This window comes from Toxorhynchites rutilus, chromosome 2 (genome assembly GCF_029784135.1).
Source record: "Toxorhynchites rutilus septentrionalis strain SRP chromosome 2, ASM2978413v1, whole genome shotgun sequence".
Classification (NCBI taxonomy): domain Eukaryota; kingdom Metazoa; phylum Arthropoda; class Insecta; order Diptera; family Culicidae; genus Toxorhynchites; species Toxorhynchites rutilus.
Genome location: NC_073745.1, coordinates 27,072,060 through 27,095,699, shown reverse-complemented (window position 1 = coordinate 27,095,699; position 23,640 = coordinate 27,072,060). Strand labels below are relative to the sequence as shown.

At 38.2% G+C, this 23,640-nt stretch overlaps 1 protein-coding gene across 7 annotated transcripts in view; it reads left to right on the top strand.

The window, feature by feature from the left end:
- The window catches only part of LOC129771811 (insulin-like growth factor 2 mRNA-binding protein 1), a 280,305-nt gene extending 256,884 nt beyond the window's left edge, over window positions 1-23,421 (top strand). For all 7 annotated transcript variants that reach the window (XM_055775864.1, XM_055775860.1, XM_055775863.1 and 4 more), the window contains one exon: window positions 16,130-23,421. In XM_055775864.1, the coding sequence (XP_055631839.1) occupies window positions 16,130-16,282 (153 nt within the window). In that variant the 3' untranslated portion in view covers window positions 16,283-23,421. The remainder of the gene's footprint in view (window positions 1-16,129) is intronic.
- The last annotated feature ends 219 nt before the right edge of the window (window positions 23,422-23,640 follow it).

Below are 23,640 nucleotides of genomic sequence, written 5' to 3'. Positions count from 1 at the left end.
GAAAATTGAACTTCTCTGTAATGTTGCCATTGTGTATTTTTCAGGCTTTATTGGCATTTATTTGAAGGAGAGGGTATGATTGAATGAAAAAACTCAAAAAAATATGTTTTCTCCTCTTTATTATGTTTTAATAGTCATCTAATTCAGCCTCCTCAAAACAGACTAATTTTAGATACTCCAACACAAATAACGAAATTCGATTTTTTCAACTGTTTTAAATAAAAGTAAGCAACTGAATATAATTCATGGAAGTATATAGAGCTATAAAATAACATAAAAACGTATTAATCGATTGTGGTTTCATTGGAGTAAGAATCAAAACATAGCATAACTGCATGCTCGAAACAAACATATTTTGACGTAGGACTACGTCTAACCGGAAGATATAGGGGGTGAAATGGAAATCTAGGCACTGAACAAGTAGGAAAAAATGCAAGATTTGGAACGCTTATAACTCGAGCATTTCTCAATAGATCGCAAAGGTTTTTGCATCAATTGATAGGAAATATATCTACGCATCTATCATAACGAATAACATTTCATTTTTCTTGAGATAAATAATTGAATAATTGTGAAATATCAAGCATTGTCCAAATACACTATGTGCCCATTTTTGATTGGTCCATTTTGTGCTCCTCAAATCGTACCTACCAAAACGGGCAACCAGAGCAGCAGCGAAATAGAATGAAGCACGATTGGGAAGGAAAAAGAAAAAAATGAGGGAAACATTGGTCGCAGTCTCACACATGCGTAATTCTCGAGCCAGCCAGTCAGCTTAAAACGATCATTCTCATCCGAACCGTACACCACATCGTTTCGCATCACCTCACATCAACAAACCAACACAAGCAGCCATGGTTGGATATGGCAAAGGAGGAAAAGTGAAGGGAAAGGCAAAATCCCGCTCGAACCGTGGTGGTCTGCAATTTCCCGTAGGTGTATCCGCCAATTGCACCGGAAAAGGTAGCTAGGTCGAGCGCGTTAGTACCTGTGTACCAGTCCACCTAGCCGGCGTTATATAGTTTCGGCCGCCGGAGTGATCGAGTTGGCTGGCAAAGCTGCTCGCGACGATAAGAAAACCTGCATTCGGAACATAACACATTCGGTTCGGCGGACATCAAGACAACAGGCAGTTGCAGCGAATGGCGAGTGGCAAACGCAATCGCAAAACGGCATCAGGTAGCAGAAGAAAAAAGTTTGTTCTTTATACAAACTGCTTTGGTGGCAAATCCAGAACAAGGCGGCATCGAGGGCGTTCGAAATGGTTTTTTTCAAAACCACGAGTACTAAGTTTTCTAAATTGGAACCATTCCATAAAACAAGGCGCTTTTCAGGGCCATTAAACCTTCCAAAAAAGAGTTTAGGAAATAAAGTTCAATGCTTTCTAAAACATTATCCAAAATAATAATAAAACACAAATTGATGTTTTCATAATTTGTTTGCCAGGATTTGATGAGTATGTGAATTTGGCAGTTGTTCTGAGCTTATTGATAGTTGGGGACTTTCCTGATTATTCAATTTTCACCAATTCTTAAATTGTTTCCAGATTGAAAGTACAGTAATCTACAATTAGTTCGACATTTAGCTAATTGGACGGACATGTAATGTGACTTATTTAGTTGGACATTTTTGTAAACATAGAGATCCAAATTATGATCCCACATTGAAAGTCGACACTGTACCACTGTTATCGCAAATGTTCAATTACAGGTTAAAATTACCTCCAATCCGGCACTGAGTGGTGGTAATGCGACGTGCCATTGAATGTAATCTACTGTAAAATATGTCACAAGCTGGATGGGAAGAAATTTTCCAACTGTGAAAGCTGTGGCGAGTGACAACAAATCGCTAAACAGGAAGGTTTAGCCGAACAAGATGGGATTATCGATTGATAACAAAAACACAACACCAAAGGTTCTTTTCAGAACCATTAACATATTCATAAAGAGTAAACAGTAAACTAATCCATTTTTCAGGTAGATAGGTAGGTATTCACGTAGGTGAAGAAAATAAAACAATATATTTAAAATATATATTTAACAAAAGCTGTCCCCTTTGCATAGTCCTACGTCACTCCGGTTATGTCCCCGACATTACCCACCCGTCTTTTTTTATTGGAAAAGAGTACATGTACTCTAAAAAGAGTACGGATGGTATCCCTAGGTGGCATCGAACCACAGAACATGCAACAGTAAGATTTTCCTACTGGGATTTGAAAACATTCTTCCATGAAAGATACGTTGTATCTAAGTAAACGCAGTGTTTGTCCGTGTTCCTATCTAGTATCAGACTGTGTGTTTGTGTGTATATGTGTGTGAAATCTCTTGGACAGAGATTATCAGTGGAAAATAAAAGCCCGAGTTTAGTTCACGCAAGAAAAAGAAATTAATTCATTATTCACATAACGTTTGTTACACTCCGATAGTTTGAATTAGAATGAAGAACAAAATGGCGCACACAACACGTTTCTACTTGAGCTAATTGCGTTGTTGCGATTATCTCGAAGTAAGGTGGCACAGTTGTTGCATTCATAATGAAACCAACATTAGGCATGCATGATGTCCGCTCGTTGAGCTGTGCTTGCTAGATCGCTCGGATCTGTGGTTTCATTACATTCCATTCATTCCATTTGGTTTTAAATTTCTTCAGTTCATTCGCCTCCAGCCCTGAGAAGGGCCCTTCTCAAAAGGAACCAATCATTACCACTCGACGCTCGCCTGCAACGATGTTGTTCTGATAACCGCCAAACGAGAAGTGGTGTGGTTTCAAATCGTGAATGGCTTATTCATACCAAATAAGTTGAAAACGGGCAGAAACGAATGTATTAGTTGCTCGCTTTTGACGGTTTGTAAGCACACAAATCGACAAATTTATGAGAAAATGGGATTGCTTCCAGTTTTCATTAATTTAAACCGTTTTGGGATTAGGAAACTGCAATGTATAGCATATCTTAGCAACAAATCTTAGAGAATTCCAATTCGATTGGTATGCAAATCATCAAAATTCGTTCACTGTAAAAATAGTTATTAACGTGAACTCTATTTCATAAAAACGTGACCTGTTTTCTGATTTGGAACCCTTAATGAGAGACGTAGTTCCACGTCAAAAACGATTTTGATGAAGTGCGCAGAATGCATGCTGCATAGAATGCATAGATGACGAATCGTACGTGAAACTGCAGACATGAAAAGATCGTGGAATGAAACGGCCGCTGAGGTTGGCCAACATAAAGTCCAAACTTTCATGGAGGGTATCCGAAGAAAAGTACTAAAAATCATCAGAACTGTAACGGAATATTTTTCTAAATATTTTTCTGAAAACAACAAACTACCTGCATTTTCATATAAACAAATTGTTTGCAACTATAACCAATCCCGAGATACAACTGGTTTTGTGATTCCGGATTTTAAGTGAATCAAGCTTTAACTTCTTTTGCACCTTTCCTTCTCCGGGACCGTCTACAATTCTTGACCCGGGAGCTGCCCGAAATCCGCCTTGACGTATGTTCCATCGTGCACTGTATAACATTCGCGCTTTTTCTATAGTCGTGGTGTTTTGCTTATCGTTTCGATTGAGTACCACATTGCACTTAGTGATCCCCGATTTTTGGAATTAATCGTTAATCGAATAGTTTTCAGCAGTTTGTTATTCGATACGATTAACCCAGCTGTACTCGCGTGCAAAATCATAACACGTATACTCGCGCACGGTGTCACAGACCGAAAATTGAACTTCTCTGTAATGTTGCCATTGTGTATTTTTCAGGCTTTATTGGCATTTATTTGAAGGAGAGGGTATGATTGAATGAAAAAACTCAAAAAAATATGTTTTCTCCTCTTTATTATGTTTTAATAGTCATCTAATTCAGCCTCCTCAAAACAGACTAATTTTAGATACTCCAACACAAATAACGAAATTCGATTTTTTCAACTGTTTTAAATAAAAGTAAGCAACTGAATATAATTCATGGAAGTATATAGAGCTATAAAATAACATAAAAACGTATTAATCGATTGTGGTTTCATTGGAGTAAGAATCAAAACATAGCATAACTGCATGCTCGAAACAAACATATTTTTTTACATTTCATGCAGTTGTTGCGTGTTTTTCGGGTTTTTTTTATCGAAGAGAAGAATGTATAACCACCTTCTAGATAAATACCAGATGAGAAAGGTTCTGGAATATAAAGTTTGCATATTTCCAATATTCTTTGTCTCTGTATTCTCGGTAAACTAAGAATTAATGCCTTTTTTTAGATGGGGCATAAAAAGATGATATAAAAGGATTTCTAGAAACATTATTTTCTTTTTCTTGTTTTCTTGTCGATATTGTCCATTATAAAAAAAACCCGAAACTGTAACTGTTAAAAATTACCATAAGCCACCGATTAGTTTATAGTTTACTGTTTACAATTCTTCCACAAGTGAAATTCTTCCACAAGTGTGTATATGTATGACCATTATATTTAGCGAATAACTATATGGAAGTCGAACATTTATATTTTGCTTTTAAACGTTTGAATCTAACGACGAATATATCGACGAATAGTTAATATATGGATCCGTTCAATCCAGTTACAAAAGGTACTGAAATCAAATAAGAATAGTCCGGTAATGATCTTATGCATTATATTCAATAAATATTCCACACCACTAACATTAATGTATACATTTCATTCAACAATATTCTAGAATATGAAAAAAGGCACTTGTCCAAAAAAGTTACTCCTATACTCGCGTCGGTGTGTCAGACCGAAAGTGTTGAGAAAGTGGCACACGTCCCCTTTGTACCAACACATGCGATACGCTAAACGATGACGAACGACAAATAACGAAGCTAGAGAGAATCGCAAAGTCGTAGTGCTGATATTTTCTGAGAAATGAACGAATTATTGATTTCTCGGTCTGACAGACCAATTCGCGAGTATAGGAGTGTTAATCGCCCCAAATATTCGATTAATCGATTAATCGCAACACTGAGAGAAATAATTAGTTAGACTAACATTTCTCATTTGCTAGAAAGCCATATGGAACTAAAAAAGTGTTCATTCCGCCTGAAAATCAATTATTATCTTTTACGCTCCCCTAAAGTCGTAAACGAAGCTCAATTCGCATTGACGGCATTGAGCTTCAGCGTCGAAGATAATGATTGATTTTCAGGATAAAACTGCAGCGACCGTAGGTTTTTTTCTCTCTGCGTTTGGATCGATTAATCGACGTAAATTATTCGTTCGCTTCAATTATTGGTTGTGCAGTATTCGTTCGATTAATAATCGATTTCTGTAGGAAGTATTTAATTAATCGATTAATCGAACGATTATCGGGGATCACTAATTGCACTGTGATGTGTCGCTATCGCGGCTGAGGTATCCTGACTTTGGTTGCTTCTGCTTCTGGTTTCCTAGCAATCTTCAAACGATCCCTAACAGCCACTTTAATTATATTTGTCACAGTTCATTTGTCCACTTTCAGTAATTCTGCCTGGGACTCTGGCAATCCTATCCCAACCAATACAAATTGAGCGTATGCAACATAAAGCAGTGCCCGCGCTGAGGGCTCACGTATTGTTTACTGGTTGGAGCCATATATGTTCAACATTTGAATACGTTGGACAGTTTCCTTTGGCGAGCGATATTTGGCGATTTGTAATTAAAATCACTGCTGCAGGATCGCACGGAGCACTTTATCTTTAGTTTTAGGTTATGATTTCTATGCTCATGATTTGCTGGCTACTAAAAGATCGCCCCCTGATTCTGTCAAGTAGTCGCTAAACCGAAATAGAGGCAACATTCCATACGCACATCTCCACTATATGAGGAATGTTTAAGGGAATATTCTAGTCTAGAAATTTGAAAAAAATCAAAAAAATTCCTTCAAATTTCTATAGTTTAGGCATTCAAGAATATACCCTAGAAAGGAATTATCGAAGATCCTATTATTTACCGAGTTAGAGCAATTAAAGTGATGCGGTATCTAACATTTTACGGCCATAACAATGAATTTCAAACGCGTTTTTCTCGAAACAAGTTTTTTTCAAACTGGCGTACACGATATCTCAAGTTCTACTGAACCGATTCATGTCCAAATTATATGGATCTAGGTAGTGCGGACTGAATCAAAACGGCTGTCAAAAAAAATCCAATTGAAATTTCAAAAAAGATCCAATAATCAGGAGTGTTATTTTTCTTATGATAATAAACACTATGAAAAAAGTATTGTTTTTTTTTTTATCTTCGCTTATTTTTCGTCGGCCTATTTCCGCCACTTTAGTGCCAATCACCGACATCAGGGAGGCGACTCCACCTGTTCCTACCTATCAGACTCAACAACTCATGAGCCGGGCCAACTTCTTTTACTTCCGCTCCGAAGGAAGACGTAACCAGAGATTTTTCGCCTCAGAAAATCCCAACGACGCCAGCTGGGATTGAACCCAGGCCGATCGGATTGTGAGGCTGTTACGCTAACCATACAACCACTGGCGCCGTCAAAAAAAAAAAAAAAAAAAAAAGTATTGTTATCAAAGGCAAAAATAATTAAACTTATAAAATGAACGAACTACATTTTACCGTCAATTTTTTAATTGACCATTGCATCTCTGAAAGAGCATCTTATATTGCAAGGTATCAGAACCTGACAGAACTTACGACTAACGCTCAGTTCACTCCAAGGTTTTGATGTTGGAGCAAAATTCGACATTGGCGAATTTCGATACGTACATACATAGCAAAAGTGAAATGTTTTGGGGACGTTTTTTTTTCTAAAGTCGGTGAAAACAGCTTTACCAGTGAAGCTGGCCGAATGAAATCCGCTTAATCATGATCCGCTAATTCTGGTGATGAATATAACGGTGAAGCAATCTGCGTTTCGTGTTGATGATGGACGTAATCTTCTGAGTCAACTACCGGTTTAATTGTGGAGAAGGCATTACGGTTTCTCACGAAGGTTCTTTTCCGGTTGAAATGTAACGATGTATTTCTATCAAAATAAACCTGAAAATGCGTATGAAAAATTAGCTACACTTTTGGTTTTCAATAATTGAAACATCGTACTTACTCCACAGATACGGGAACCCTTATTCGGAACTAGTTTGTCGTCTTCGCAAAAATCGACCTAGCGCGTCTGTAAATACGTTTCCACGGTATACGATAAAAGCTAACGCGAACATTTTCACTCATATTCGGGCAGCCTTTCACTGAGCAACGCATTTTTAATGTCCACTTTCCCTGATATCATATTTCTCCGAACGAAATAAAAACGAACGAAGTCACAGTCACGTAAATGTTTACTCCTGCAATTTGAAAACATTCGATCAAAAGTGGAACGAAGAGTTGCCATATGATTTAAAAAAAAAGTCTGTAAAAATGCGTGAATGTCTGTTAAAATTGTGGAAATGTCTGTAAAAGTGTGCGGATCTGTAGAAATGTCTTTTAACGTTAATTTCCATAGATTCATTGATATTTTATACATGGCGATGCACGTAAGATTGTCTTTTGTATATTATTGTATATTTTGTACATGCATATTTTGTATATGTACAGCCATTCCGTGCCAAACCGATATATTGGTTCTCAGATTTTGATGAAAAGTGGTAGTTTTGTTTTTTATCACGAAACATTAGACCTGTATTTTTTACGTAGGATTACGTCTTTCGGAAACATATTGGGATACAAATTGAAAATCGAAAATCGAGCATATCGTGAAAATTGTCCAATTTCAAACACTTATTGCTCAGTCATTTCATGCTGGATTGATGAAATTTTTGGGTCAATCGATTTCGGTACTCCATAACAATTTTTTATATTGAAGAAAATAATATATGTCATGAAACTAACTATCGAACAATTGAAAAATCTCAACCCCTATCCTAACGGAAATACCCACTTCTGATTCGTCGAAATTGACGATACATGCGGCGGGCCCCTAACAGAGACATCAAAACCAAACTGCCTGGGGGAAATCGGCATTGCATATACATGAAAGCAGGAGGAACTTTTGTTCCTACCGAAATGTGTTCCCTAACAGGGACATCAAAACCAAGCTGCCTGGGGGAAATCGAAATTGCAAGTACATGAAAGTAGGGAGATATTTTGCTCCCACCGAAATGTGTTCCCTAACAGAAATATCAAAACCAAGGTGCCCGGGGGAAATCGGCATTGCAAATACATACATGTCGAGGGTATTTTTATATTGCAAGTAAGATGAGTGATACGATTAATTCTAGCAAATAAAATTTAAATTTGGAACTTTAATGTTGGTTGCCTCGTAAAATTTCATATCAATGACCTATCGTGTATTGTGAAAAATTTAGCACAAGTGTAAGTGTAAAATTGTATATGGTAGCAGTTGTGTTAAAAATGACTTGATATATGGAACGATTTATTCCAATTTTCATAAGCAAAAACCAAGGTGTGTTCCCACTCGAGAACGGGTCGTTTGGTTTAAACTATCTGTTTTGTTGTGTTCATTTTCACCCAAGAAAAGTTTATATAGCGAGAAAATTTGGAAAAGTGAAGAAATATTAGAAAAAGTGATTTCATATATGCTCTACATATAGTATTAGTTGTTGTTAGTCCAATTGAAATTCGCATTGGGTTGAATAAACACTTAGAAAGTGAAAAATCATAAAAGAAAATTACCTTTTCCATTTCAAGTATGTTCTCTCTAGATTAAAGTAACTTGTTTTTACAGATGAGAAAAATTGGTAATTGTGTTCGGTATTGGTAATTATCTCATATTACATTGGTGAGTTTTTTTTTTCATTACTTCATCCATACATAACACAGGAGGCATCACGTCTAGGAACACAGTGGGCGGGTTTCGGTTTTCTCACCATCCAACGACTGTTTACCATTCTTGTGTCGTCATCACTCGGTAAACACTGGTGGAGTGAACAAACAATACAAACCAACAACCAAACAAAACGGCCCTTTTCAGAGCCACCAAATCATTATCAAAGAGTTTAAAGATGTAATTCTTCAAACATATCCAAAATCAACTAATAACCTAACGGAATTTATGCGGTCGTGTCTCGGACACAACCCTCCTGTGACTTTTTTTTATTCTCCCCACTTTTTCCCAAAACTGACTTTTATCAAAAATTCATAACTTCAGAACCACTGAGCTGGTTTAGATCATTCACATATCTAAATGAAGCCAATGAGCTAGCTTTTTATTAAAAAATATTGAACTCGCAAAAAATGGATTTTATTTTCCTTTTTTTTTTTTTTTTTATCTTCGCTTATTTTTCGTCGGCCTATTTCCGCCACTTTAGTGCCAATCACCGACATCAGGGAGGCGACTCCACCTGTTCCTACCTATCAGACTCAACAACTCATGAGCCGGGCCAACTTCTTTTACTTCCGCTCCGAAGGAAGACGTAACCAGAGATTTTTCGCCTCAGAAAATCCCAACGACGCCAGCTGGGATTGAACCCAGGCCGATCGGATTGTGAGGCTGTTACGCTAACCATACAACCACTGGCGCCGTCTATATTATTTTCCTTATTATCGATTGTATTTGTTTTTTATTGTATTTATTGCTTTGGACTAGATGGCGCTATATTTTTTATATTTTCCTTGAAAGATGAGGATGTTTTACATAACAGATCTCGATTTAAGAGATGCTATTTTTTTTTTTCGTTTTTGAGATATAATTTTTCAAAGTTAACCGGTGGTCCGAAAAATCATTTTGTATATATACTAGCTGACCCGGCGAACTTTGTCTCGCCCAAAATTATTGTTTTGATATGAATTCTTTAGAACAAATTTCTAAACTTTTTCTTATCATAACATTGTTCCATGGGCAGAATACAACAAATACAACAAAATGAAGATGGCTCAAAAGGAACCTTTCCTTCATCGGATTTGCGAATAGGAACACATTTGGCCTTCCATTTTTACAATTTTTATTTATATAGATAGAAGGATAGAAGATAAATGAATGCGTTATTTTGCCTGAAAATCCATTTCCACTTTCGAACAAAGATCAACTTCACTAACGCAAATATCGAATGGCCTAACAACGCTCATCCTGATGTAATTTTCGATCATATTCAATTTTCCAAATTTTCCGACATTTCAGAGTTTTCCGAAAATTTTCCGATTTTACTGATCTATGGGAAGAGACAAAAACAACAAAATAAAGAAGGCTGAAATCCGGCCATCCCTTCTTCGGGTTTTCCGCTTACGAACAGATTTGGTTTTCCTTTTTTTTTTATATATACAGTGCGAGGTTGAAGGAATGCTCATGAACTGGGATTGAACGATCTCCGTCATCGCTTGGATGTAATCAATTTTAATAATACTCAAAGATGTTCAGTTAGGGCTTTGAGAATTAAATCATTGTCGTTTGCTCAAAAAAGACCCCTCTAAGAGAGCCATTTTTAAGGAAATTAGCGACGCACATGTTGCCATCCGCACGTTTGCTAAAAAATGATTCGCTTGGCGCCGGTAGCGCTAATTCGGTTTACTTGGTTTGTCGCCGACCGTTCTTGACATTATCGGGAAATTACAATCTGTTAAGTTTCACCAATCTCATCGTTAGTTCTCATAGGTTCTCGACTCTGTTCCCTCACTGTCATGATATTTCGAAGTGTAGTATAGTAAACGTATAGTATATATAGTAAATGAATGCAATTTTTCATTCATCGTGAAGAATCGTATCGACTCTTTCATCTGCAATAATGTCAGGGCAAAAGTACTTATGAAATCATAAAAAACGTTGACGTGTACAAGTTATTGTACCCAACAAAAAACCAACAGAATGCAACAGATACTGAAGTGCTGTCGTCGGCCACTGAGCGATACTATGCTCACGACGTCACTGCAGTGCGACCTATTTTGGGAACATAACCACTGTGGTTACGCCGGGCGGCAAAGTGTTAATGAATGACTCAAAAAATAAGTCTAACGTCATGTGTATTGATATAAACTAAACATGAAAACATTTTATGTATTAGAACTATGGAAAAATGTCATACGGTGGGTAAAATATTTTTGATGTGATGAATAGAGCCTCTCATTTTTCATAAACCTGTGAAATCTTGTTATATCCGAAAAGTCTGCAACAAAAATAAAAAATATTTTACAGATATGTCTGTGAATTTACAAACATATCTATTAATCTGGCATCTCTGGTGGTCTGAGAATTTATTGAAAGAAATCGTTTGAAAACATGCATGAATTTGCTTGAAAATGAAGTGGATTGAGTCCGCACCACTTAGATATGGATACAATCTGCAAACATCTCTCTATCGCATGAACCTTTTAACACTCCTATACTCGCGCATTGGTCTGTCAGACCGAGAAACCAATAATTCGTTCATTTCTCAGAAAATATCAACACTACGACTTTGCGATTCTCTCTAGCTTCGTTATTCGTCGTTCGTCATCGTTTAGCGCATCGCATGTGTTGGTACAAAGAGGACATGTGCCACTTTTTTAATACTTTCGGTCTGACACACCGACACAGGAGTAACTTTTTTCATATTCTAGAATATTGTTGAATGAAATGTATAAATTAATGTTAGTGGCGTGGCATATTTATTGAATATAATGCATAAGATCATTACCGGACTATTCTTATTTGATATCAGTCCCTTTTGTAACTGGATTGAACGGATCCATATATTAACTATTCGTCGATATATTCGTCGTTAGATTCATACGTTCAAAAGCAAAATATAAATGTTTGACTTTCGTATAGTTATTCGCTAAATATAATGGGCATACATATACACACTTGTGAAAGAATTTCACTTGTGGAAGAATTGTAAACAGTAAATTATCAACTAATCGGTAGCTTATGGTAATTTTTAACAGTTACAGTTTCGGGGATTTTTTTATAACAGTGAAAACTTCGAATTTCGTTACTTGTGTTGGAGTATCAAAAATTACTCTATTTTGAGGAGGCTGAATTAGATGACTATTAAAACATAATAAAGACGAAGAAAGCATATTTTTTGGAGTTTTTTCATTCAATCATACCCTCTTCTTCAAATAAATGCCGATAAAGCCTGAAAAATACACAATGGCAACATTACAGAGTAGTTCAATTTTCGGTCTGTGACACCGTGCGTGAGTATGCGTGTTACGATTTTGCACGCGAGTACAGGAGGGTTAAAAATATTTTTAAAATTTTACTATTTTTAAAAAATGGGGATACGTAAGAAAAACGCTTTAAACCGTGTTGTATCTGAATAAAATATCTGGGAACACGGGAAGTAAAAATGATAAAGGAAAAATAAGGAAGTTACTAGAGTGAACAATTGAATGCGCGTTTCATTGGTTAAATCCGATTCCATCCGGAAAATACGAATACAACATTTGGCGACAGAGGTTGGAAACAACAGAAAAGTGTTTCGATACGGGTTTTGATTGAATTCGTGCGGGAGAAACGTGGAAAAAAACATTCTGCATATATTGCCGTGAAAAAACGGGGAAGCCATAAAAATAGCAAGCGGAACAAATAAAACGGAACGAAGAAAAAGTGCGCGAAGCGGACTACAAATTGTCCGTCGGAAGAAGTATTATGGAACCAGTAAATTCAGGCTTACCGAGGTTTGATCCGAGCGACACCTCCACCGTTTCAAACCGATGGAAGAAGTGGAAGCGGTGTTTTGAGATATTCTTGGAGGTAAACAATGTTACCATAGCAGAGCGAAAACGTTCATATTTACTACACTACGCCGGCAGCGACGTGCAAGATATTTATTTCAATCTGAAAGGAGAAGATGAGATACAAGTTCCGAACGGGTCGGATATTTACAAAGAAGCAATTAAACTACTGGACGATTACTTTTTGCCGAAAACATTATTAGCTTACGGGAATAATAAACTATCGGTAAAAGGGATGTTTGTTGCAGAAATTGCCACCAAGAAGTCATCGATAAGAGACAAGGTGTATGTCGTCCGCGAAGGCGGCAATAACTTACTGGGACGGAAGACTGCAATGGAACTGGGTATCCTTAAAATAGACACATCTATTTGTGCGGTTCAGTCGAGTGAAGAAAAGATCGGGAAGGTGAAGGATGTCCTCGTCACCGTGCAGGTGGACCCAACAGTCAAACCAGTTCAACACACACAAAGTCGTGTTCCGATTCCTCTGCAACCGAAAGTTGAGAGAGAAATAGAGAAGTTATTGAAGCAGGATATAATTGAACCAGCGCCACGAGATTCGCCGTGGATATCTCGTCTGGTAGTTCGACCAAAATCCGGCACCATAGACGAAGTTCGCTTGTGTGTTGATATGCGTGAGGCGAACAAAGCGATTATTCCACAGCATCACCCATTACCCACATTTGATGACATAATTCCACATTTGAACAATTGCAAAATTTTCTCTAAGATCGATCTTAACAAGGCGTTTCATCAGATTGAACTTGCAGAGGAGTCCCGTGCAATAACAACGTTCGCTTCACACAACGGGTACTACAGGTACAAACGCCTCACTTTCGGCATGAATTGTGCGTCGGAGGTGTTCCAAAATGTGATTGAGCGAGTTCTAGCCGGAATACCCGGAGTGAAAGTCTTTATAGATGACATTCTGGTGTACGGTAAAAATCAAGAACAGCATGACAAAGCTCTTTCCATGGTCTTGAATCGCTTGAAGGAGTATGGAATTACGATAAATGAACGAAAATGTGAATTTGGACGAACCCAAGTAACGTTTATGGGACATAATCTGAATGGAAAAGGAATTAGCCCATCGAAGGAAAAGGTCGACTCCATTCGTCGATTTCGCAATCCTGAGAATGTAGAAGAAGTGCGCAGCTTTCTCGGATTAGTGAATTACCTAGGTAAATTCATTCCGAATCTTTCTACGTTGACCGCGCCGTTGAGAGAGCTGCTTCACAAAAATATACGGTTCAAATGGTGCAATAAACACACTGAGGCATTCGAAAAAGTGAAGAAGGAGCTGGCAGACCCGAGGAACCTGGGTTATTATTCGCCGTATGATGAAATTCTGATTCAATTCTGATAGCCGACGCAAGTCCTGTAGGACTGGGAGCAGTTTTGCTTCAGATTAAGGAAGGAAAGAAAAGACCAGTGTGCTACATCAGTAAAGGATTGTCATCGGCGGAAAGAGGCTACGCTCAAAACGAAAGAGAGGCCTTAGCGCTAGTTTGGGCGGTGGAGAGATTGGAGCCATACCTCCGTGGATTAACATTTAAGTTAGTAACCGATCACGAACCTTTGAAAGTAATTTTCAATTCAAAGCGGAAGCAGTGCTCGAGGATTGAGCGGTGGGCCCTAAGACTGCAATCATTCCGTTTTCAAATTGTCCATATTCCAGGGAAAGCCAATATTGCGGATCCTCTATCAAGACTTCCGAAATTTCGAGAATGTACTACATATGATGGAAAGGGAGAATCTCAACTACTTGCTGTGTTGGAAATATCAAGGCCGGTGGCGCTTTCGTTGAACGAAATCATTAAGGAAACGGTGAGGGACGTACAATTAACTGCAGTAAAGGAAGCGCTTCGTATTGACAGATGGAGTGAGGATCTGAAGAAATATCATCCTTTTCGTGAGGAATTGAGTGAAATAAACGGAATAATAATTCGAAGTGATCGAATAGTGGTGCCAGTCAATCTCCGACAGCGTGTGCTGAACCTTGCACACATAGGACATCCGGGAATCGAAAGGACAAAACAACGCCTCCGCAGCAAAGTGTGGTGGCCGAACGTAGACAAGGACGCAGAAAAGATGGTAAAATCTTGTCTGGATTGCCAGTTGGTGACAGGAACAATAACACCAGAACCTATGAATATTCGCGAACTTCCTCAACAGCCATGGTACGTGTTGGCAATGGACATATTAGGCCCGCTGCCATCCGGCGACTCGATCCTCGTTTTGATTGATTTGTACAGTCGCTTCCGTATCATAGATGTACTTCGATCAACAACAACTGATGATATATTAAATCGACTGGGCCATACATTCATGAGAATGGGAATTCCAGCAGTATTGATTACCGACAACGCTCGTAACTTCACCAGTCAGAAGATGGAAGATTTTTGTAAAGTTCATGGCATCCAGCTTAAGCATACTACTCCATATTGGCCACAGGCCAATGGAGAGGTAGAGAGACAAAATCGCACCATTCTGAAGACATTGAGAATATCTGCGCTAAATGGAACTGACTGGAAAAGGAATTTGGAGGAGGCAAACTATGTTTATTCCCTAACAAGACATCCGGCAACTGGACGCTCACCAGCAGAAATTGCGTTGGGCAGAAGATTCCGAGATTGGATTCCACAGATTCCGGAATTAATTCACGAGGATGAAGAGATCAGAGACTGTGACAAAATTTATAAGAGCAACTCTAAGAAATATTTCGACTCTCATCATAAAACGAACAAGGTGGATCTTCAACATCAAGATATAGTTCTAATGCGTAACCTGTTACCACAAAATAAACTTTCGCCAATGTTTCACGCTAATCCTGCTAAAGTGATTGAAAGGCAGGGTAACAGTGTGTTGGTGGAAACAGGAGATGGTAGAAAATATCGCAGGAATTCCGCTCATCTCAAGAAACTACAACAAAGCCAGGATAGTTTCGCTGGCCAGCAACATACAACCGTTGAGGAATCCGATGTCGCTGAGAGTAACGTGGATTGGGGCACCCCATTTCCATCATCGCATCAGACTTCCAGCACACCTATCGTCAACGATGAGAGGTCACAACGTGAAGGCACACTAGAGAGACCGAGGCGGGAGGCTAGACGTCCTCTGCGGTACGATGACTTTGAACTAGAGTGAAATAATTCGAACATAAACCACTAATTGACAGAAAGAGAAATATGTTGTATCTGAATAAAATATCTGGGAACACGGGAAGTAAAAATGATAAAGGAAAAATAAGGAAGTTACTAGAGTGAACAATTGAATGCGCGTTTCATTGGATAAATCCGATTCCATCCGGAAAATACGAATACAACAAACCGCATTTTGTTTTTCAAACCATTTTGCCAAAAAACATGTTTTTGACTTGTCCGAGGTTAGCGACATCTTTACTGATTCAGAATCTATAATTTTTTGACCGTTCCAAACACTGAAATTAAGAGTTCAACTATACTATATTGGGTAACATAACACATTTTGATATTCCGTTCACTTTCTCCCTTCCAGTCGGCCCAGCGACGCATCCGCACGATGATGCTGGCAACCAATCCCCCGCCGGCCACCAACCGACAGAAGGCGCAAAAAGCGAAGGAACAATCGTCGACATCGTCCACGCCGGCGGCCACAGGGCAGCCGCCATCGTCTAGTACAAACGCATAATCAAACCCCGCAATCGCCGTCGTAGACAGCCTGCTGCAACCGGTACCATCATTACCGCTTCCATTACCATCACGATCACCACCACTATCACCACTGTCGTCGTCGCCACCGCCGCCGCCGCCATCCCCACCAACATCGGAGGAGCCGGAGTGGAAGCAGCCAGAGCAGGAGCAGCAGCAGTAGCTTCCCAAAAAACAGCCGTAGCAATCCCTGTCAGTAAGGTCAAACTATTACTAGCTATTAATATATAGTTTACACGGAGAAGAAAGATTCTTCTCAGGATTCGATGTCTCAGGAAACCTCAAACCCGGAACTGTGCAACATTCAACATAGTAGAACTCATTCGAGTAGAGCCAACGTGTATCACCTCTCGAGTCAGCGCCAGTTCTCGTCATTTTCGGTTCCAACCCACTCGGAACAGCAACAGCTCTTCCTTTGGTGTATTTATTCTTAAGCGAAAAAACTCAAAATTTACATTCCTGTATTTTTTTTCCCAAAAATTTTCGGAAGCTCTTTCTTTTCGTGTGCGTTTCAAATAAATTGTAACAGTAAACGAAGCACATTCGACGACATTCGAGGGTAACACATTTTTGCTCTACTGGAAAGTGAAGACCACGAGCTGTAAATACGCCGCAATCGGAAGTCACCATCAGCAAACATAGCAGCATAAAAACAAGCGAACAAACGATTGTGTCTGTCATGTACATATAGTAAGTTATAGATTGTAGAGTTCCTTACTTCAAGAGGGGAACGACTTGCGCGATGCGTTCAGAATCCAATTTTTTTGGGGATGGTGTGAGACGCTCGAATCGTCATAGAGTTCCTGTGTTTGGGCTTGGGCCAACAAGAGAGCCACGTCAAAGTTTATTTATTGCGCCGAAGAGAGCACGAGAGCGAGAGTGAGAGAGGGGGATTAAAATCGCTAGAATTAGGAGAGAGAGAGAGGATGGCGGCGAGAGTGTAACTGCAACGTGTTTGCATTATAGTGTAATAGAGAGAGATTGGAGAGTAAGAAAAAAACAATTGTTAGAAAAAATGCGACACAGGGGTGTGCGATGAGGGGAAGTTGAGTTTGGCACTTTGTTTAGCGGAAGCTATACACGAACGGTTGTGATTCTCGAAGTTCACCGGGGGGCTTTCCACGAACTTTAGTGCCAACGAACCGTCGATTGCCTTAGATTTTGGTGCTGAATGTGTGACATGCGAAATTTGTAAGCGTTATCAAATGTAAGCGAAAGATGTAAGATGCTAGAGATTTTAACAAAATTTACAACAACAACACCTATCGCGCTTTGGTCGATACGTGGTGTGATGTGTTTCACAGTCAAAATTAGACCATTTCGGCAAGCAAAACGACATTTGAAAATTCTAAGGTTCGATCAACTAACAACTGACAAGAGAAAACAATACCTCAAAGAGAGCGAGAGCGAAAAAAAACTAAGAAAGAGAGCAAACGCCAACAATAATGCATACCTTCTTCATACACACAAACAAACACATAAAGGGATTCAAAAGTTAAACAAAACCCGCGGAGAAAGCCTATTTTTAGGTTAGCCAATAAATGATCAAGCAACGAATGCTGCGGGCCGCGTCGCGACGGGGTTTTCCGCCGAGCCACGCAGCTATTGTTCATTTTTCTGTCTACTAAACAAACAAGTAACAACAGTTCTATACGGTTTTTCACAAACAGCATCCAAACAGCGACACACACACATATACACAGATTAACGGAAAACGCGAAAGCTTTTTGTGTTTGAACTTAACTTACTGATGGTGCATTAATCAATTTTTATTACCTCGTTGTTGAGCATACTTGTTGAAGCCTATATTTTCCTCTATACTATTTTCCCTTGAGAGACACCCCACCTCACATAAGTGTTGTTTTATTAACTTTGTTTTTGTTTAATTCTTGCTAGCGAAAAGCATTGTTCTCACACAAACACAATCAGAAGAAACACCGATCATAATATATAGCACAATCAATCAATTGAATCTGTAATAGTGAAGTACCTCAAAGCATGCAAACAAAATCAAAATATTTTAACGTGTCTCACAGATTGTTTTTCCCCCCCAGAATTCCCACATAGTACACAAAGGATCCTAGATAATCAATTAATCAATAACGAAGTGAACAATAGAATATCGAATATTTTACCGTAACCAATGCAGCCAACCTTACCACCGTTATGACACAGACATCCGTACACACACAAACAAACCCATACAACTAGAAACACTTTACAGTCATAGTAGTAAATAGGGCAAATTGTGTTACTGTTACTGAAACAATATTTTTTCTTTCACTCATCCCAAACCCTAACCTAGAAAGGGCGCGCGCGCTGTCACTGCCTGAAAAAAAGGATATGTAGGCGGGGTGCGCGCTGCAAAATAAGTTGAACTAGAGTGAGAAAGAGAAAAAAGTGAAACAATTATAGGGTTAGATCAAGGTGCTTATATAAATTTATAACAGGTGGAGCAACATCTTCACTTCAATAAGAAGGCAATTTGTGGATTAGGTATCGTTCGAATGAGCGTCGTAGCAGTTTGTAGTCTCTACAAGCGTTCTGATGATTTTCCTAGTCTTCCGACCGGGTAGAGATTTTCACTAGAGCTGTTTGTAAACAATACCGACAGCCATTCCAATATGGCTGAAAGTGCATTTCATATGATTGTTTCACCTGGTATATATATATAGGCGCCTTGGGTTAGATCTGATTAGCTAGCAGAATAAGGAGCAGCAGTTTAGTAGTACTCGAAATTTTCTTTCACTAGACGACGAAAAAAAAGCACGTTGAACATTTTTGGCAAACACGCGAAAACCATCTCAAACTCAGAAAAAAATGACGTTTAGGCTCTTCCCAACAAGCGGTAGAAAATTAGCTCACGGCAGCGGCAAACCGAATTCCGAACAAAATTCCAAATTTAAACCGATATTGACCGACAACCAACAGATGCGGCACAAATTGACAATTTTTGGCGGCGAAGGCAAAAAATATTGACAGAACTGAAGGAAAGAGAGAACAGAAAAAAATCAAGCAAACAAACAAACAAAAGCTCGTACCAGCCATAGGTGGAGATTTGCACGATTTTTTGTGCGGATTGTGCTTTACACATTAGTTGACAAGTTTATTGTCGGGGATATAAAAAAGAGAAAAAAAAGTGTTGGCGAAAAAAAAAGATTAAAAGGGTGTGAAAAACGAATGCCCACAACAAACAAACAAAACAAAAACGGAAGTATAAATTCTCGGAGGCGGAGGAACTAAAAAGAAGAGAAAAAAGTGACTAAAATCAATTGTTAGATTTTTTATTATATATATATTATATTGAAAATATACTATATATATTTAAAAGGGTAAAGAAAAGGAGAAGAGAAGGAAGAAAAAAAAGATATTTAGCTAACAAATTTAATATTTATTAAATACTAGAGGCTATAATATCGTTGAATATTTGTATAAAAAACAAACGAAAACCTTGATTTTAGGATGAATGGTCAAAATTGAGTTTAACTTAAGAAGTATATTATTTTCCTATTTTGTTTTCTTTTTACGTTCATAACTTTTGTTTAGGTTTTGTTGTTTACTTTTTGTTAAGAGGAAAAAAACACGAACGAGAGAGAGAGGGAGAGAGAGTTCGAGTTCGAGGTTAATGCGTTATTTAGTTGTGCCAAGCATTTAGGGAAACAAGAACAAACCAATTGGATTATCCAACAACAACAGCAGCAACAACTACAACCACAACAGCATGGAGGCGAAGTGTTTTTGACATTGGCATACCAGAAACAACAACAAGAACATCAACAAAATCTTCTCTTCGATAGCTTCGACAGAAAGCTTTCTGATGAATTATTTTATGTGATCATTTTTTCACCCAAATTTACCACTGTGAAAAGAGGTCCAACGTTGAAAACAGATTTTTTTTTCGCGTCACAGTAACCGATGACATTGAACGCCACTTGAATTCTATTCACATTCACAGTTAATTTTTCGATACTTTCACGCGTATTGTTTCGGTGTATTTGAGTGTTTCAATTATCTTCCACGTTTTACAATCAAACAAAAACCAATGATAACAACGATCAGGGAGCCGCTCAGGGCCATTGAGTGGGGCAGTGGAAAATCTTACATTTTGGGTACAAAGTGAAAAGTACAAAATCTGACTGCAAAGGCTGAAAATTCTTGATTTTTAAGCGCATCCGGTTTTGGGAGTTCGTTGAATTTTCTGTTTCTTACCAATCGTCCGATGAAAAATGCCAGCAGAACGCAAACCAATAAGATGAGGGAAAATTAAACCCACAAAATCCATAGTGAGAAGAAGGCTGGATAGGGAGAGTGAAAAAGGGCGCAACATCGAACATAAAATAAACAACAAAACATAGCCACTTTGAAAACAAAAATCTAACAATGATGAACGATTGATTATTCCCCGCACAATAACAAAAAACAACAACTGAAAGCAACAAGAGAAGCATACGTTGAACAACAACAACAACAACAACAACTGACAAAACGGTACATTTTTGGGCAGCAAACATGAAAACGAACCGCAGTTTGAAAGAAATGCAACCATTGGCCACCAATTTGCAGAATCGTACAGAGAACCAACTATTCAGAACGACACAGTGAGTAAATTTGTGCAGTCGCACACATATTCACTTTACATAAAAAAAACAAGAATAACCATTGTAGCAAATTTCGGAACTTTAATTTGCACATCGCTAGATTTAACATGATGAAACCAATATGATACAAAAAAAATCACAAGCTTTTGACATAACGGAATAGAGATCGATACAAAAAGTAAACACACACACACACACACACACACACACAAATTAGCCCATATGTTTGTAACAAGAAAGAGAAACAAAATATATCTTAAAAATCATAAACGTAACCAGAGAAGAAAAAAAGTTTAACACTGACAACACTGACAAAGTAGGCAAGGTGATCGCGATATAAACAAAAACCACTTCGGTTTCTTCTGTGGATTCGTATTCGTATGGGACCACTTCGCATCGAAAACCCATGCGCTGGCCCACGGAATGAGCCGAAGAGAACCAAAAAAAGAACTGTAGTCCTTGTATACATTATAAGTAGTGGGGAAAGAAGAAAATAAACCATTTGGAACACACCCACACCCACATGTAAAACACTATCCAGGTAAACAAACAGACGGAGTAGTGTTTTTTTAGATTGCTTATCCTCAGAACCGCTCGGATGCAAAATTATCAAAGCAAAAATTTGATGAAAAAACAAGAAAAAAAAATATTGGTAGCTGTAGAGTTAATTTTGGCGTGTTTCTTCAAAACTTCACTAAATTTATCGCAAAGCAAATAAAACTAAATACATATACATAGGAAAAACAACATATATGAGTATGGCAAAACACAAACGACGGTCACCTTGTCACTTGAAGAAAACGAGACCACGAGGTTCGAACTAATCACCACCGGTTTCCTCGCATCTGAATGAAAACGCTAAGTGCAGAAGTGAAAAAATAACATACAAAAACACACACAAACAGTCGCGAATGGTCGCGAATAATCGTAATAGATGAAACATTCTTACCTCATATTGATAAAAATTAGTATTTAAAGCAAAGAAGAAGAAATATAAAAGATAGAAACCACAACAAACAAACCCACATTTACCACAAACAAACAAAAAATAATCGCATTTGGATATGGAGTGAAGAAAAGTACCCACACTCACACACACATACACACACCCAAGTTTGGTCCATTAGAAGGTAACATTCTTAGGTTTTTTCGAAAACATTTGTGTGGAATCAAATAGCGTTTTGGGGAAAAACAGAAAATTACATTATTAATCATTATGGCATGCACGCGCACTACACTGAGAGATAAAAATTATACATAAATATTCAGAATAATTTGCATTTAGTTGGTGAAGAAACAAAAAAAAACGAAACAACGGAAGGAAAAGAGAGCTACGTTTTTCGATACTACTACCAAAAAAGAAATACTTGATTTGTTCAGGCGAGAAGGCGATAATAATAACAAAGAAAAAAAACGATAACTACAAAAGATAACGAGAAATTTGAAACTTTGGACATATTCTAAATAACAAGGGTGAAATTCAAAGAACAAGTTTTAGATTTGATTATTAATACTACTACTACTACTACTTCTACTACTACTACTATTTAATACTACCTTTACTACTACTATAAAAAAAGGAGAGAAAAACTTGAATTCTACAAACTTTTTTTCGTTCTATTCAAGGCGCATACATTTCTTTTTATTTTCGTTTAATTTGAAATAGAACTGTAAGAATTTTTGAAACTATATAATGAAATAAAACTAAATTATAGACTAAAAACGGATGATCGAAACTACTACTACTACTACTACTAAAGCTAAAGGTGACGTAAATTTTAAGTTTAGGTAAAATAAAAACGAAAGTAAGGGGCTTAAAAACAAACTAATAATTAGATCAGCAGCAGCAGCAGAGAGTCCACCACCTTATCGTCGCAGCCGCCGTTTTCGCTTTATAAATGTCAAAATTTTGATTCAGAACCGAGCCACAGAGATTTTCCGGGCTCAGACTGGCCTCAAAACATAAAAAAAAACACACATACGAAGCATATTTTTCGTTCATACGCATATGTAGGAAAATAGGAACATGTTTTTGCGATTATTTAAGTAGTTTAACACACCCTCATTCCCTCATTTCCACCACACACACACACACATCCACCCACACCCACCCAATAAGCTCTACGCGCGCACGCCACCAACACATGAGGAGACTGAACTACACCGTAACAAAGATGGCGGCGCGTTTGTCCGAAACCCAAAATCCATCCCCCCGCAGCCAGAGTTCCCAGAATGCTTTTGTTCTTCTGTCCCATACTCCTCTCAAACTCTGCAAACGAATCCCAATCTTCATCTGTTATACCTTCTCCACACACGCACACACAGACACACACACACACGCTCATTCACTGACAGACGTGTTCCGATAAAAAAGAACGTTTATTATGATTTTTTTCTTCGCTTGTTTTGAAACGAGAAACAACTGTAGGCGTAGTAGGCGTAGGCCCACATTGACTTTATCCAGGTAGGCCTTCAGAGAGAGAGAGAGAGAGAGAGAGAGAGAGAGAGAGAGAGAGAGAGAGAGCGAAAAAAATGATGGCATTCTCGATTAGAAGGAAAACGAACAAAAAAAAACAACTAACAAACCAATAGAGAAGACGTGTCCATCAGCCGACAGCCGAAGGAAACATTTTACCGATCGTAATAGATTAGGACGCGCAATCGGAATCAAGACATACGCATATGTTCTCAAGAGACGCGGAAGGGAAACTGTAATTAAGATTCAGTAATTTATAATATA